At 47.0% G+C, this 17,490-nt stretch overlaps 1 protein-coding gene across 1 annotated transcript in view; it reads right to left on the reverse strand.

Annotated features, from left to right (window-relative positions):
• Positions 1 to 582: 582 nt before the first annotated feature.
• Klu (zinc finger protein klumpfuss) overlaps positions 583 to 17,490 on the reverse strand; it is a 62,045-nt gene continuing 45,137 nt past the window's right edge. The window contains exon 2 of the mRNA XM_076766744.1: positions 583 to 8,467. Coding sequence (XP_076622859.1) covers positions 6,812 to 8,383 — 1,572 coding nt within the window. The 5' untranslated portion in view covers positions 8,384 to 8,467 and the 3' untranslated portion in view covers positions 583 to 6,811. The remainder of the gene's footprint in view (positions 8,468 to 17,490) is intronic.

The raw sequence follows: 17,490 nt of genomic DNA on the forward strand, positions 1-17,490 counted from the left end.
AGGAGCCCGACTATACTACGAACTCGTACTTAATTAACGGTGTCGCGTTTACCTGAGTGGTAATATTAACCTTTGCTAGCAGTGCTAAGGATTATGGTTATAGCAGTGGTATAAAATATGACAGCGCCATAACTATAAAAGGATGAGCGGCGATAAATATTCTTTTGAAAATCTATTCCTGTCCGATTTTACGATTAAGAATGCGCAGCGATTTAACTCCCGTAAATCTCTGTAAAAGCCTACGATACATTCAATACTCACTTACAATAATATCTACGTTTGGCTTTCCAACGTTGTCTTTATCGTATCCAACGTTTATTTCCAATAGTTTCAGTTTACTCGAGCACATTGTTACGAATTCCACTCGTTCAACTTGCCGCTGACGCAATATTAATTATGGTTTTTATTACACCAATTTGAACGATTGCTTCAGCGAAAACGATCAGTTTAAAAAAAGAAAGAGATGATATTTGTCAAGTCAAACTCGTCCTGCCCGGCATGCAGGTCAACGAACAGTAAACGTGTTAAATTGAATTTATATCTGGGAGACTCATCAGACAAGGTAGCTTATAATGGAGGTTAAATTTTATACGATAACATACAATCTTACTTTTATTTCATTTGCGACGAGGGTATTATAAAATCACCCTCTAAAAGATTATTCACCTGTTAATCACCCTGTATATTATACATCACAAATTATTTACTTGGAAATAACGTATATACATATCTTACCGTCTGATCCGCAAGAGTTAAATACACGTAAAATAAGAGGCACTGCCATTTATCCGTGTTCTCCGCGATGGCGGCACGTACTGCGCAAAGATCGTAAGTTGTCGAGTACTCGGAAACAAGAGGATGGGTTAAAATCTCTTAATCCCCTCCAGAAATCCCCCGTTTTAGATTTGTTCCAATACATTTATAGATGCGACCAATAATGGTGGTGGCATAGAAAATTTGATTCGACTACAACCGACGATCCGTACACAATACACGCGTGTTATAATACACGTAGAGGAACGGTGGTTCTAATTCTGAATCGTCGTTGGTAGAAATGCAAAAAGGAGAAGAATAAAAAGACCGAACTAAAACCAGGAGCAACGCTGGATGGATCGTGGAGGTCGTAGAATGAGAAAAGGCGCGGGGCGGGTTCGTTGAAAAATTATATTTTTGTTCCATTCTGGCACGATTCGTAAACACAACATAATTTATAAATTAACATACACAATCGTCGTCATCAATAATTTACAGAAACCCTCGTGAGCGTTTAATCGTTTCCTACTCGTTCGTCGTTATTACAAAAAAAATAAAAAAAAAAATAAAAAAAAAAAAAAAAATAGAAAAAACAAAACAGAACGCGTGTTCGCTCGAGAGTCACGTGATCGCAACGTGTCCCGGAGGGGAAGCCCTTTTCGTTCATCGTTCGTTCCTTCGTATTTATTTATTTTTTGTTTTTTTTCCCTCTTTTTATTTGTTCATCGATTATTCGATGCAAAGCGGAACGATCACAGGTGGGTGGAGAAGAAGCCCGAAATTCGGCTGCACCGTCGTGGACGTCGGAAACGAACTGCACGAACGATATGAATTTATAAATGCAGGTGCGCCATTGGTGCACACGATAGCGGGAGCATTCTTCTCCGTCCTTACGACGATGAAAACGGGCAAGGGCTGTTTCGATGAAACGAGGAACAAGGGGCTGGAGGATGGGGGGTGAATGTGTGAACAGGGCAAAAAATAGGAAGCTTGACTTGCGAATAGGATAACAAAATAAATAATAGAAGCATTAAACATGATTAATCACTTAACAACGTAACTAGGCGTAATAATTAATAATAATAATATAATAATAATAATAGAAATAATTATAATCGTACGAATGGCTAAGTGAGTGTTAATAATTACAAGAACAGGTTGTCTGGCACGGCGATCGCTTAATTGCCTGAAGACACGTTGAACGTGTTTTACACATCGTTTCCCTTTCTCTCCATTTCATTCTTCTGTTCGTGTGTTTAGTTAAACGGGCTTCTTGCGCAAGAGATTCTCTCAGTTTTAAGGCTGAATCGCGGGAAGGACGGCGCGTCGAGTCGGAAGTCTCAGTACCGAACGAAACTCAAATATGTATTTGGCAAACATCGAAACAAAACGTGCTTTCTTCGCTTCTGAGGCGAAAAGAAACTTCCGCTGAGCGCGGTAGTAAAAAAACAAAACAAAAAGAAGAAAAACTAAAAAAAAAAAAACAAAATGAAGAGATTATCGCGACGCGATAAAAGACGATCTTGACGAACATCGTCGCGCGATTCTCAAAACTGCGAGAAAAGCTCGAAATATACGAAATCGGAAACACGCAAAATTTTTGCTACGATAATAATTGGCAAATAAATTTACTTGCGTCGTACGAATCGTAACGGTTGTTTATCGTTTAAAAATTTTCTACTCGGATACGAATTTTGCCCGTGTCTATTTAAAAAAAGAAAAAAAAGAACGAGGCCTTCCGCGTCTCGCGGTCTCCCCCTCGCGTGTCCTTCTTTTGTCCCTCCGACAAGCCGCCTTCCGAGTAATCGTTCGATCGGCAGAGGCAAGCTAAAATGGCAAGCAGAGAGCGACAGTTTTCTCCTTAATGGCTAATTACTCGTTCCGTTCCTCCTCGAAACGCTTAAACGGTAGACTAATTAGAAAAAAATCTCGGTATACAAAAATACAGATATACATACCCGTGTGCGCGTTCAAACGGCACGCACACCTCACCACCGTGTTTCGTTTACAACGCACCTGTGTGTTTTCTCTCTCTTTCCCTCTCACTGTGTATTTGTGTACGTGTGTACACGCGCGCGTGTGTGTATGCGTATGCGTTGCGTGTCCATACGAACGAGCGTCGTAAGTGTTTTACAAACGGGAGTGACTCGCGATATTCGTCATTATGCCTCTTACCGCGGCCACGAACGGGAGACCCACTGGACAACGGCCGAGTTATGGCAAGGAAAAAGGCAAACGGTCGAGGTTGAGCAAGGTTGAAGTGGTAGATACCACGCGTGGTCTCCAGCCAATTCGCATACGCGCGCAAAATTACGCCCGACGCGCTTTGTCGACGAAACAGTGTTTGTCCCAGGATTTTCGCGACATTACATCTAAATTGACTAAACGAAATTCTCCCACGTGACCCAATTTCTAACAAGATCACCGATTCTCGCGAACACCGCCACTATAGTCGAGACGGAATCAATTGGTCGCTCGAGGAGATTTCTCCCATTCCCTCCGCTTTTTTAAGAGGCGCCTTTTAACAAACAAACGAAATTTCTATTCGCCAAACTTCGCTAGAAGCCTGGTTCATATTCTAATACAGAGAATATGTACCAAATTTCAAATAATTAATATAAAGAAAAATACTGATATGTATTCACGTAAAAAAAAAATTATTTTTTTGAGATTGACTTTTCTTTGCATCCCTATCCAAACGAATGCATTCGTAACCTAATGTAACAGTGATATGTATCGAATATAATGTTTTAATTATATTTCTGATGGTTAATACAAGGCTCTTATTATCTTGACAAGGTATGGCCGCTGTTTTCATCAGAAACCAAATTGTGGGGGTAACGGTTCGGTGACCTTGAGCAGCCAATTAATTCCGTTTCGCTAATAAGGCCACTTTAAACATCCGTTGACAAAGCGTTCGAGGCAGAGAGCTGTCCTGTGGATCGAATCGAACCGTGAAACTCCGTAATCGCCTTACGAAGTTGTGAGTATTTCTACCGGAGAGCCAGAGAGAATGCCCCTTACGATTCAGATTCAGCGATCGGAACTTTTGAAAACGGTTACTTCGTCATTGGTCAGGATGTCTCGTCGCGCCAACTAACAACTAATAGCATTACCGTCGTAGAAACGAAATTTATGCGCGACAAGACGGATTTCTCTCGCATCGCGAACATCATAGAGGCATTCTTTGCAGCTCGTTGCAGCACGAATCGTCCAATAACGGTCGTGATTCGATACTCCGGGTCGACGAGATTCCGCAATTCGTCGGATCGATCTGTCGATCGAAAAACGCCAATAGATCGCGAGAGCACGTTCCATCGGGGGAAAATGGCGAATACCCGGAGGAGAAGCTGCGACGGAGCCATTTCCGTCGCGGTTTTTCGATTTAACAAAATTTTTTATCAACGAAACAACTCGCGCACCGCGCTCGGTGAAACGTTACGAACGATTTTATTTCCCCCCCTCCGCTGGTTTTCCACCTACATTTTTCGCGGATCCTTTCGCGGTGTATAAAAAAATATCTTCTCTGCTCCTCCGCGTGCGCGCGCGCGTGTCGAAACAATCTCACGCCGACAGTTACAATGCGAATAATATTAATAATAATAATATTAATATTCATAATAATAATAAAAACGCAATAATAATATCAATATTACCCACTAATTAACGTTACGTCTAGACGCTTTATTATGCTTTAAGTTTCTTTCTTTTCTGCAGGTACGGTTAACGTTCGTTTTACTTTCATCCGTTCGCTAGGAAGAACTCCCAGCCCTCTCGTCGTTCCTAGTTCTTCGTCATCGGGCTTGGATTTTCCTCGTTCGCGTTTTCCCAACCGTTTTCTCAGTCGCGCGTAACAACGAATTTTCGATAAATATTATATCACGACGCCGTTCAAGAGGAATTTCGCAACGCACAATAAAAAAACATTCTCTCCTGTTCGATCGTTAACAACTAACTCTACCGACGCAACCTCGGTAACCGGTCTAAACATTCAAACAATCGTCTCGAGGGTCAGCGCGTCAACGTCTAGAGCGAATTTTTACACGGCGAGTCGAGAGGACCCGCGCCGATAAACGAATGTCTCTCGTTTGGAAATCGTTCGCTTCTTTCCAACGCCAACCACGCTGGGCTAAAGGAACATCGCTAACAGATTCGCATCGCCAACGATTTCTCGACCGACAAAATTTGGCACAAGTTTAACTTCGTTCGCGAATCGACGGAACGCTTCGACGGAAGGCGAGATTCACGAGCGTTTTCAGGCACAGCGATACGATCGCGGGTCGGATACCAGCGAATCGATATCGATGCCCAGCCTTCGAGCACCGTTTTCACCGTGGATCTTCGTGGCGCGCGCTTCAGTGGGAATGCTTTCAGATCGCTTGGGTTTCGAGTCTACGAGTATCGATCGAGGAAGAGATCGTTTAACGCTTTGACTGCCATGGTGGCCCCTGGTGAACCAGCTTCAAACTTTCGAAATTTCTTCAACCCTTAACCGACATCGATAACTTTCGTATTTAAAATTAACATCGTATTACCCAACTGCAAAAAATAACAGTTGTACAAGGAAATTGCTATTTTTTATTTTTCAATAGTATACATTAGAGCGTTAAAATACCAGTTAGGGGTTGAAACGCTCGCACCGATTGGAACCAGAGACGGGTAAATTTTTATAAACTACGAGTAACACGAATTTTTATATAACGAGTAACGTATAAACAAGAATTTTACTTATCTCTCAATGAATCCTAATGCTTGTAACTTCTTGCCGTAAAATAGCAAGTAAACCATTTAAATATTTGACACGTCTAATGTTCGCTCTATAATTTCACAAACTGGCAGTCAACGTGTTAACGGAAATTGGGCAGTCGAAGAGATTCCAGCAACGATCGCGATTTCGTTCGAAGTCATGGCCGAACATCGAAAGCGTTAAAAGCTACAGAATGCACGCAAGAAAAAGAATGCTCCTTTCGGGCAAGAGACTCAACTAAAATGAAAAGAAATTGGGAACCTTCTTCTTTGCGAATAAAATAAAAAAAAGGAAAAAAAAACGAAATTGATGCGTGTAAAACGAAACGCATTTTTCAACGAAACGTCGAGCACTGCTGGAGAAATCCACGAGCAACCGCGACTTTGACGTGCGACAGAGAACCTCGGAAGATGCGCGACGCGCAAGTTCAGAGGAAGCAACGGGGAAGACGAGGAAATACGATAATACTGTCAAAAGCCTTAAACACGCCTTAAAACGACTCGCGTAAAATTCGAAGACCGACGGATCGACTTTAACGCGCGGGGCAAATTTCTTTCCGAAATTATCGGAATTCCGCCACGGCGAAGAATTCCTTTAAAAACGCAGTCTGGTACCTTCGGATCAAAGGATCGATTTTGTCTCGTTCTCTCCAAGATCCTCTCGAATGAACGAGGAAATTGAAGTTTTCAAAATTGTGTGGTGAAATTCGACAAACTGACAATCATCTAGAACTACGAAATCGAATTTTTTTTAACTCTTTTAAGAAAAGGAAGAAAAACCAAGAAACTGTATATACGATTTTTTAAATCTTGACTTTACGGTGGTTGACTCGATAGAGGAAATCAATATTAATAATTTCTTTATTCCGGTTCAAACCAACTAAAACGTTGTTTGGAAAGAGCAAAAAATATCCCGTACTAAACTACAATCAACCCCATCGCAATCCCATTAAACTTACCAAGAAAAAATATCGAAGCTGCGTTTAGATGTCCACGCACGAAGGGTTTAAAAGAGTTATATCTCTGATTCGTGCCTTCTACAAGAAAAAATAATTAAATCACGAAGAATCAGAAAAGTACCAGACTGCCCTCTGAACTCTAAACTCAGTGAGCCCTGTGTGGCGACCCGGTCCAGAGAGGATCGATCGTCCCTTGCCTTCCGCCGTTGACCTCTTCAACCCCTGTCCTGTCGTCGACGTCGCTGAGACCTCGGGACGGCGGCCAAGGGCCTCTCCGTCGATGCCGGACGTCCCCTTCCTCGAGATCCGCGGTGGACCGCGGCAGAGAAACGTGGTCATCCAGCGGACCGTCGTCATTCGGCCTTGATCGTGGCGGACGGAGAGACCATCTCCTGCGCAAACGTGGGGCTGTCCTCGCCGGCAAGGAGGCCGGGTTCGCTCTTAGGCGTCTGAACGTCGGGGAATCTGGCATGGGTCCTGAGGTGCCTGGTGATCATGTCTCTGCGGCAGGCCGCGTACGCACACTGAGGGCACTTGTACGGTTTCTCGCCGGTGTGCGTTCTCTGGTGCGTGCTCAGGTGATCCGACCTGCTAAATACCTGGCCGCAGACCTTGCACGTGTACGGTTTTACGCCCGTGTGGAGCCTCATGTGTCTGGTGAGCATGTCGGACCTGGCGAAGCTTCTCTTGCATACGTCGCAGAGGTACGCCTTCGCGGACGCGTCCTGGGGCCCTTGTCTGCGATGCCTCGAGGCCATGTGCTTCGCTAAACGATCGTGGAGGCTGAACATCTGGCCGCACACGGGACAGACGTAAGCCACGTCGACGCCCGGCGGCATCTCCTCGACCACGGGCGAGACCTCGAGGTTGTAGCGGACGGCGACACTCTCCTTGGTCGTCGGGGACGCGACGTCGCCCTTCACCACGGGTACGCTCACCGAGCTCCTCGACACGATCCCGGGCGGCAGCAGCTGGAGGGCCGGCGGTCTCCCGGCAACCGCCGCCGCGGCCGTCGCCATCAGGTTCTTCATCGAAAGATCCAACGGGGACTCCTGGGGGCTGGTGGTGTCGCTCTCGAGGGAGCCGCTCCTCAGCGGATGGTTGACGAACACGGACGAGGGCAGAGGTTTCTGGTCCCATCCCGGCACCAGGTCAGAGTCTGAGTGGCTGCGTCCACGGAAGATGTCCGGCAGGTACTTGGTGTGCATGTAGTGCTCGAAGCTGTACGACGAGAGGGATCCGGGAGTGAGGGGCGGCAATGTTAGCGGTGTAAGCGGCGTCAGCGGCGTCAGGGGCGTCAGGGGAGAGATCGGAGAGGGCAGCACCATCGGCGGGGTGACGGACTGGGAGCACTGGACGCAGGTGCAGCCCGCGTACTTGGGCGCCGAGGATCTCTGATGAGACGGGTGCAGGTGATCGTACGCGTGATTCGCGTTGTTCCTGTGATGATGCCTGTGCCGATGACGATGATGATGAGGGTGATGGTGCGGATGATGAGGATGATGATTCTGCTGCTGCTGTTGCTGCTGCTGCTGCTGTTGCTGATCGGCGTCGTTCGGGGTGCCCTCCTCCTCGGTGGGCGTCACGGGTTCCTCGCTCTTCAGCCTGAGGGGCAGCAAACTTATGCCTGACGGCGCGTCCACGGCCGATCTCGAGGACGACCTCGGTGAACCGAACGCGTCCTCCTCCTCCTCGGACACTGGACCGCTGCCCTCGAATCTCAGCACCTCGCCCTCGCTGGGCGAACTTCGATGTTGGAGGATGTCCAGCACCTGATCGAGACGCTTCCGTCTCCGCAGGTTTCGATGGTTCCGGTTCGCGGTCGCCGCCAGGGTGTTGTTGTTGGTGCAGGAGGGCGGTGGCGGCTTGGCCGGACCCGGGGGCGCGGCTGCAGCGTCCTCCACGGCGCTCTCGGCCATCGTCATCGAGGATGCGCGGCACCCGCCGCCTGGGCCCCTTATGCCGCCTACTACACCCTCGGCTACCACCGTACTGCCTCCCACCTCGTCCTGAAACAGCCAAACGCCGCTCTTACTTCTCTTTGATCCCCTGTAATCTCGGATATTGTTAAATTACAGCCTCTACCCGCGCGCTCATTTCCGATTGCTTATGAAATCGCTGGCTACGCGTAATATTATGAATCATCCTTTTAGTGCCGGACACGCGGAACACCTCCGTGCACGCGGTACGCCCACGAGCTTATCTCGCGTCGTCCGCTCCACGGCCGCCATTACGCGAACCGAAAGTTGGAAGTTCCGGAAAAAACGGGGTTAAAATACTAATTTCGATCGAGCGTGCTTACGCCATAATTAGTTTTATCCTTGTCAATGAATTAGGTTATGTTGCATTTTACTTCGATGAAGACTTCGATCTTTGTACAAATACGTATCGTAGTGGTATTTAAGGCATAGAATTTCTATTCTTTTCAATTTTTCAAAAAATCCATACGGATTATTGTTGCTCACCGAATGGATGCAGCGCGCCAGAGGCGCGACGAAGAAACAGGAAGAGGGATGGACCTTCGACCCGCAGGGATATCGATCGAGGCAACGGGAGATTGGATGCGACGTCGAACGAAAGGGAAAACTCGAATCGCGGTCGTAGTAAATCACCATTAGAGCATCCGCTTGATTTTTTGTATTGGAACGGTGTCGGCCGACCATCTGTCATCGAGCCTCGCGTAGCAATTAAACAAAAGGTAAACGATCGCGCGAACGAATGCGCTTCCGAGATGGCATCGGTGACGCGCAAAGTTGCGGAATCTGCTACGCGTGTCGCTGTGTATCGTTGAATGCGCGCGCAATTTCGATTGTCTTTGAGTCTCACAATGCGACGCGATTTTCAAGTTTTTTTCATTCCTACGTATACGTTGGTTTTATTACATTTTTCGTGAAATTTTTAGATTAATGGATGTGCAGTGGTAATAGGAAAATTATTTTGAAGAAGACACGTTGAAAAATAGTAGTAGATTGCCTTTGAACAATGCGCTGAGTTTTCTATACTTCTTTTCTATACCTTCTTCTTGTACTATTTAAACAAGTTCGAAACGAGACAAACGATGACTTAAAACTCCCCTAATTTTACGCAGGCTACACGACACCCAAATTACACAAAAATCTGTCATATAGACTTTTAGATTCGGTACGGAACGAGCCACGATTGAGCAGAAATTCGCTCGCGTAGTCGCTTAAACCTTTTCTGTCTGTTTATTTTAATGCGGCCGCGGACCACACGGCTCGTCTTGTTCGACGCGACAACGGCACTTTGTCATAAAACCACGTGTAAGTCCGAGAGGTGTATCCGGCGACTATTTGAAATTTAAATCGCGCGCGGCGCACACCGAGCGCATGAATCAACGTGTACGAACGATGAATCGAGCTGAATCCTCGTTTTTCGGTGTAGGCGAGTTTCCGTTCCGAGGAGAAGTCGCCGGACTTGTCTGGGGACGCCATAAAACTTGCGATATTGCCTGTCTCTTCGATGCTGTCCCCTCCACCCAAGTAATCGAACGCAGGGAATTCGTAATCGCGTCGTAGGCGTGCAACCAAACTTTAAAATAGTTTCAAATTACTATTCGTAATTGGAAATCTTCTCTACAGAGTCCAAAAAAGAACGTATAGTACAAATCAGAAAGCATCGTATATCTGAGCAAACGGAAACGAACGACGTAATTTTAGAAGATTGAAAATCGTATTTGATTATGTAAATATAAATTGTCCTTAATATTAAATCTACTTGAAGGAATCTTGAGAAGGAAGGTTTCCAAGATCTGTGCTCGAAGTTTGACGCCCTATTTTCGAAGCATCCCGCGTATCCGGAATTCCGTCCAGTATCCCCAACGACGACTTTTCCAGCGCGACAATTAATCGCATCCGCGGAATAGAAATTCGCGTTCCCGGAAGGCGCGGCCGCGACACAGATGTCCCGACGAAGACTTTCCAGCGATTCGAACCTATCGCATTCCTCTGCGTACGCGCGCAGTCACCGCTCTTTGAAATCGATTTGATCCCGAGTTCCTCGCGCCGACGGATCCTTTCATGGCGAAACAGCCGAATGCCTGACCGGCATTAACGCAGAAAAGCGCGCGGAAGCTCGCGGCAACGACCGTCGAGTTAAATGGCCCATACACGGTCGAGGTTTACCCGGAGATTTGCCCACAGGTGCGGATCGATTGTCTTCTTTGTGAAAAAGATTAATCACGGACAAGCCTTTCGACACGTTTATTTCTAAAATACGTAACTACGTACATTTTGGTACGAATTGGAAAATTAAGTATTAATTATTCGGCGAGGAAGTCTATGGCGACATCGATCCATAATGTTCAACTTTACACCTCCGCAAAATCTCGTCAGAGGGAGGACACAGATTAATAGATCGCCTCGATCTCGAATTTATTTCTCTCAAATATTGTGGCTTCTATTTTTCGAATCGAGGTAACATTGTAAGGACGTCAGGGATGGTTACAGGAGTGTGATCAGATTCAATGATTCTGGACGCTTTAAACGCAACTATACTATTTAATATTACTCTCGACCAAAGTTCGATGCAGTGTATTTCTCTGCTCTCGTAGTCGAACCCTTTCGATTCCTATCTACGTATCGTAAACAAATGAGGTCATCGAACGCTTTTCTTTTCGTCGAACACCAACGATAATAGTTCTTACAACATCGAGTTATTTAATTTGTAGTAAAAAATCGTAAGGGGGTGTAATTGAATATGGAACAAGATTGCCCCAGGCTTGCTAAGAGAATCAGCTTTGGAATTCATCGATCCACCGAGCGCAAACGCGTCAAGGAGCTGGCGGGTAATATTCATAGCGCATCGAGAGCCACGATAGAGACCGTACATTGTATCGTTCGCCACCGATGAACATTCATTTCGAACCGGCCGAACATCCGCCGGTTCCGAGAGCTCAACAACCGTCTCGCTATCGATGCGATCTCCTTTGTATCCGACCGTCGATGGACTTCCATTTTCCGTGGCAAGATACTCGTGGCCATTCGACGCAATATTCGTATCTGGCATCGAAAGATCCGCGGCGGATAGCGAGTCTCACGGCGGTCCCCGGGCGTCCCTGTTCTTCCTACCGCGGCGATGATCGTTTTCTTGTTTCCTTCGTTTCTCTCTTTTCCCTTCTGCCGTTGGCCGTCCGCGCGGTCGGTAGAATCTCGCAGAGAGAAAGGGCCCCCGATGATCGGTCGTAAAACGTAAAGGGGACTCGTAAACGGAGTGAAAAGATGTCAGAACGTAAAAGCCGAGAACAGGTCCCCGACGAGGATGTGTGGGCGTACGGTTGCTGCCATCCTCTCCGCTTTCCCCTTCTACATCATCCCACCTCCCTTCTCAGGCATCGTCTGCTTCCACTCGGTGTTCCCCGCGCTGTTCCTTTTTGCCCCTCGTTCCTTCGCGACATCGAGAACTCCCCCTCTTCTACCATCGGAACGATTATTTCAAGCAGTCCGCTCGCACGCTTCGAGAGATCGAGACCCGACCGAGAGAGTTTCACGTGAAACTCGAGAGGCCGGTGCTTCTACTCGTCCGACTTCCCTTTCTCCGCCACCCGGGGGGACTTTATTCCCCGACACTCTGTCGAAGGGCATTCGGGAAAGCTTAATGGTCGGCTGGTCACGTTTTGAGGCTGATTCGCCTGGACGCGGCGTCGACCGTTCGTAGAAATCAATCCCGGCGACGGTCGTCGCTTTGCGTCACCGATTATGTAACCCGATTACCGTGTTTCATTAGAGAGGAGAAACTTAATCGACTGGTTAGATTCCTCCGCGTCGATGTCCCGTGGACGCTTCGAGTCTTTTCTCAGTTTTCGTCGCGGATCAAGCTCCCAACCGGAGCCTCACCATCTTTCACCCAGGAAGAGCATCATTCTCCATTTTTCACATGATCTAGGTTTACTTGAAATTTCGAAAAATCGATCTCTTTCGTAAGGGGATGAACTTTTAGAAAAAGCTCGAGACCTCGTGTGGTTTCCACCAGTTTCGTCGATGGACCACCCCAAAGACACAGAAATTCATTGGAGTAGGTAAAGAACGACAGATCTCGATCTTGTGCACGAGCCATTTGAAAAATAATTTTAGTTTGAAACAAAAATCTTGAGTATAAAATGTTCTCGGAAAGAGTGAATGTTTACACAAGAAGTCAGTCGCTGCATAGATGCTTTGAAAGAGAGATATACCTCGTCAAATAAAATAATCGAAATTGTCTTCATTTTCTTATTATCATTTCACTTTCTGCTTTGAAAGTCTATCGAACTATCGAGACAACCTCCCAGTGAACCTCGAGCTTGTGCACGGGTCATTTTCCACGTGCTATCGGAGGCTTACCCGCGGGATTTGTGGACCATCTTGGCGCTGCGTTTCACGAGGACACTGTATCAAGCCTGCGGGCAAACCTTCGATAAACCTGGATCGCGCATGGGCCGTTTGAACCGCGATGCGACTCTGAGGAGAATTTGCAGAAGGGTCGAGCGAAGGATCATCGGTGAAGAATTCCAGCAGGAATGCCCTCGGGGAGGCACCTGTAACCGCGGCTCGACGGGAGAAACAGAACAGGTTGAGACGTGGGCGTGGGTGGAGCGCTTGATCTTTCTCTCCTGCGCGATCCGTCCGTATACCGGGTGCTTCGTCGCTCTGGCGATGGACGCGACCCGCTCGCGAATCATTTTTAAACGGTTTCAATCTCACCCAAGACTCGAAACGTTAGCATTTACAGAGTCAACTAAACAACTCCAAAATCGTGGCGTGAAAATTCGTAAAATATAAAGTCTCGAGTCTCGAATGTCTTTTGCCTTCCATCGATTTAAACAGTTGCAAATTCGATGGACATGATCGCCATGTCCACGTTCGGTTCAGTAATCGTTCTTTCGAAACCGCGTAAAAATTTATTTTATTCGCCAGAAGGTCGACGAAGTCTTCTCGAAACCGAATGGCGAAGAAGCGAGATTTATTAAAGGCCTCGCAGACCTCTCCCCTTTACTTCCCGAATTTCTTTGCGTCGCGTTACATCACCTGCGAGAATCGTTTGGTCATGTGACGGAGCCTCTGTCGCCTTCCTTCGATCGGCAGAAAACTTCAAAGCCACTCGATCCATCGCCCGCATCGAGAGACTCGTTCGTCGTCCCGGGGAAAGAAATTCTTTCGTGCAATTTGCCATTGTATATCCGCGAACTTATCTCGAACAGCTGTAAACTGTTTCTTTCCCGAGTCCACCGGTCGCCCGCATCGCAGTTTACGAGCCAACAGATTGACGATCGCAAAGACGATCCAACATACTGTTTACGAGTTAATTACTAATTCGATACCATCTAACTTTCCACGAACCAGTGTTTTCTAAAGTAAAATTATATTCAATATTTTCGATATGTTCTTGCGTAAAACGAGCGTGGATTCAACGCAGAGACATTTAGTAATGCACAGGCTTGTCTATAACCTTCCTAATCCGAAGATCGCGAACATATTCCACCCCCTGGCGAAGCGCTACCAGGGATTCGAAATAATTAACCCCCTCGTCGTTATCCGAGTCATAAAAGAACGAGTCTAGAAGTCCCACCAGGCTCTAATTGGCGTAGGAAAGTCTTCTCTTGGATCCAGTTTGCTGCTTAAGTTTGTAATATAATAAAATAAGAGATCGAGGCGGTCAGATTTTGCGAATAGAGCGTGGCACGTTAAAATATTCGACGTTAATAAATTTTAATTATCTACAAGATTCATTTCCTACATCTAGTCATTACTTTACAAGGTTGGTGTAACTCCTCCAAGAATAGAACTAAGATCTTTTTCGAGCAAAAACCGAGACTCGTTGGTTATCTAATATTCGAATAAAATATTGGTCGACTCTGTTAGGATCTAATTTTGGATCGCGTGGTAGATTAGACCGAGAACGGTTCGAAGCCGTCGCTAGAGCGTCCATTCACCATTCCACCTTCGGAAGGAAAGAGGTGGCCTTAGGGCAGGCAGGCTCGACTCGGTGGCGGCGGGTCTCCGGCAAACTGCTACCAAAAAACCAGACGGGCTACCGAAGAGAAGCTGATCGTTGGTATCTACATAGACCACGGGTAGAGAAACCGTCCGGACGTGTCTCTTCCACAGGAACGAGATCGGGAATTGGGACCAATGTCAGGTTTGGAACATCGAGAGAAATCATACGTACAGAATATTAGATACTCAATTAAACAGAAACATTGATACTACCGAAGCCTAAAATCTGGCGTAGAAGTAATTTGAACCGACGCGTCTGTTCGCAATCAGTCGACTCTGATTCAGCGAAAGGGTCAACGAAGCAAGGAGAGATCGTTCTCGTCGATGGTGATCCATCGCAGCGCCTGGGTAAATCAATTGTTGGGCGTCCGTCGGACGGAAAGGGAGACCAAGTCGGATAAATTGATTTCGTTATCGGCGGGATCGAACACGCCAGGGCGGATAATTAATAATCGTCGTGCGGCGTGACGACGTGTCGCGCGCGTGGAATCGAAGCGGAACGCATCGGAGGATCGTGGCGTGCGAGAGAGGTTTGCGCGTGCGCGTAGGATCTGCGCAGAGATTTTCTGGATCGAACCGCGGGGCGCAGGCCTGTCGTCTAAGTCGTCACTCCGGTGCCAACGCGGCGGGAAAAAAGAACCAGGACGTGTTTTCGTGGAAAAGAAGCCCGGCTCGTGGCCTCACGGGGGAGATATCGGCGTCGCGAAAAGAACGAGAGACGTCCAGGGAAGGAAGCTTATATAATAAAATACTTGCAACCATTCCCGGTTGACGTTAAGTATGATAGTTGCTTTTTGCGTCTCCCGGGAACGGCGACGGCCGAGCGTTATTTATTGGCCGATGAGTCGCGATTTAAAAAAAGAAAAAATAAATAAAATGAACGGCGAAAGCATCGTTGCAACGTCGACCGACGAAGTTTTCGTACTTGCAACCCCCGTGGATCGCGCGTTGCCAGTAACCAACGAGAGGAGAAAAGGAAAACGTCCGACGAGACGAAGAGAGAAAAGAGGAACGCAGGTTCGCGTCGTATAGCTCCTTAAATCAACCCTAGTTGGCTTGTCAGCCGAACGGCGCGCGTTCCCTTTCGCGGCGCACAAATTACGGCGCGTTTAATTACCGTCCGATATCTAGAGGGGGGCCATTAATCACCGCGTCGATAACCCGTAATTTTCCAGCAACGATAAAATCTGTCGCGCGACACTCGCCTCGCCGCCATCGCCTCCTTAAAACTGTCCCAAAAGGTACACGCCGAGGAGGAAGTCCTGTTGCTTCCACGCGGATTCCTCCTACGTCCCTTCGTTAACGGTTCACCGGAGGCTTGCCCGCGGGGTTCAGCCATCGTTTCTCGACACACCACAAAGATACAATCGCTAAATCTCGAGATTCATTCGAATATTATTCGAACGACAATTATTGTAGTTTCAACAATGTATGAATTTTTGTGAACAAACGAAAGAGCAGATAGTTTGGATATAATTCTGGGTTATCACGAAAGGAAGAAAAAGAGAAAAATAGGTCAGAAGGGAAGATACTCCTCGGTATCGAAGGCTGACCGAACTGGGAGGATCGATAGTTCAAACGAGAGCGAGACTTTCGATTCCTTGCCTCGCGATTGGACTGGGGATGTTTATGCAAAGAACGTACGACGTTTATGCGCTTGATATATGCAACTCGTAATACAGATTGTACATAGCTGCATTTTAGAAGAAAAATAGTAAAATTGCCTGTGTTATTAAAAGGATTCGTCTCGTGTAAATAAATGAAACGAAACCAAAATCCGAAGAGAACTCGTACGAACAAACGTTAAACGTCCAAGTACACGGTAACTCCTGCAGCACGGGTTCTTGTAGCGACGATCAACCGAAGATCGGAGCTCCATAAATCTGTACTCTCCGCGGTTTCTACTCTCCGTTTCCGCCCCCATATAAAGCGGCTGGAAAACGACCCACTAGGTATTATAAACTCCTCCGGGTCCCACTGAAAGATGCCTCGCGACCACTTCTTTTCTTTTTTACGATCGAACGATCGCTACGACGTCGCCGATCTCCGATGACTCGACGAGCAACCCGACGACAGGTCGAGGGCTCCGGCGGTAGCGAACGAACCGCGATTACAAGTTGGTATAGCACCGGTCTCCTCTTACGATCTAGTTAGCGCGATCCGTCGATCCGATTGGCGTGTAATCGATTGGTCGGTGCCGCTGTAAAGGGACGCTGGGAATTCGCTGAATCACTACGCCATGATAACGGCCGATGCCCTTCGCCTCCACTTGTTGATGCCCCCAACGACCGGCCTGGCCGACGTAATCCGTCGCTTAATAAGACGTCGATTCTCGTCCGTTCGTTCTGATCGAGCGTCAACTTCTCGTCGGTTGCGAAATCGAGCTTTCGGGAATCACACTTTACATTTAAAATCCTTAAGATTTATATTAATTTAGTACGAATCAATTTAAACTTGACTATTTAAAAATTTGAAGGAAACTTAAAGGCAATAAGAAGAAAGCTTTTGCTATGTTAATTAACTTATGTATGATTATTTCCCCTTCGATGGTTCTCGGAACTCGAGTCGTGTTTGCCTTTCCCGTCTTCTACGTTGGTTATATTATAAATAAAAGAAGAAAGACGCTATCGCTAGCATATTTCAAGCGAATTATATTCAATCGCGAGGAGGATCCAATAGATTCCCTCGAATGTTTTCTACCGGCTGGAATCGTTGTATCTCGATCCGTTCCTAAATCGATTCGTTCTCTCCGTAGACGTTACTTAACTCATTTCCATTTCCGTTTCTCATTTTCCGTTCCCTTCCTTGTCTCTGCGGTGGCGTAGACGCGCGTGCGCTACGGCTCTCGCGTTAATATTTAACGCGTCATTTCGCTCGCCGCCATGCAAGATGGACGAGCCTCGATACGACGTTCTTATTTAAATGCCGGGGACGGTGAACCGCGGCGTAATTATTTAACCGGCGCTCCCTCTGCCATTAGAGAAACGAAGGATGGGAGGAAGGCGCGCGCGTCAGCCTCGAGCCGCGCGGCGCCATTGAAAACG

The sequence above is a fragment of the Colletes latitarsis genome, chromosome 6, assembly GCF_051014445.1.
Source record: "Colletes latitarsis isolate SP2378_abdomen chromosome 6, iyColLati1, whole genome shotgun sequence".
NCBI classification, from domain to species: Eukaryota; Metazoa; Arthropoda; class Insecta; order Hymenoptera; family Colletidae; genus Colletes; species Colletes latitarsis.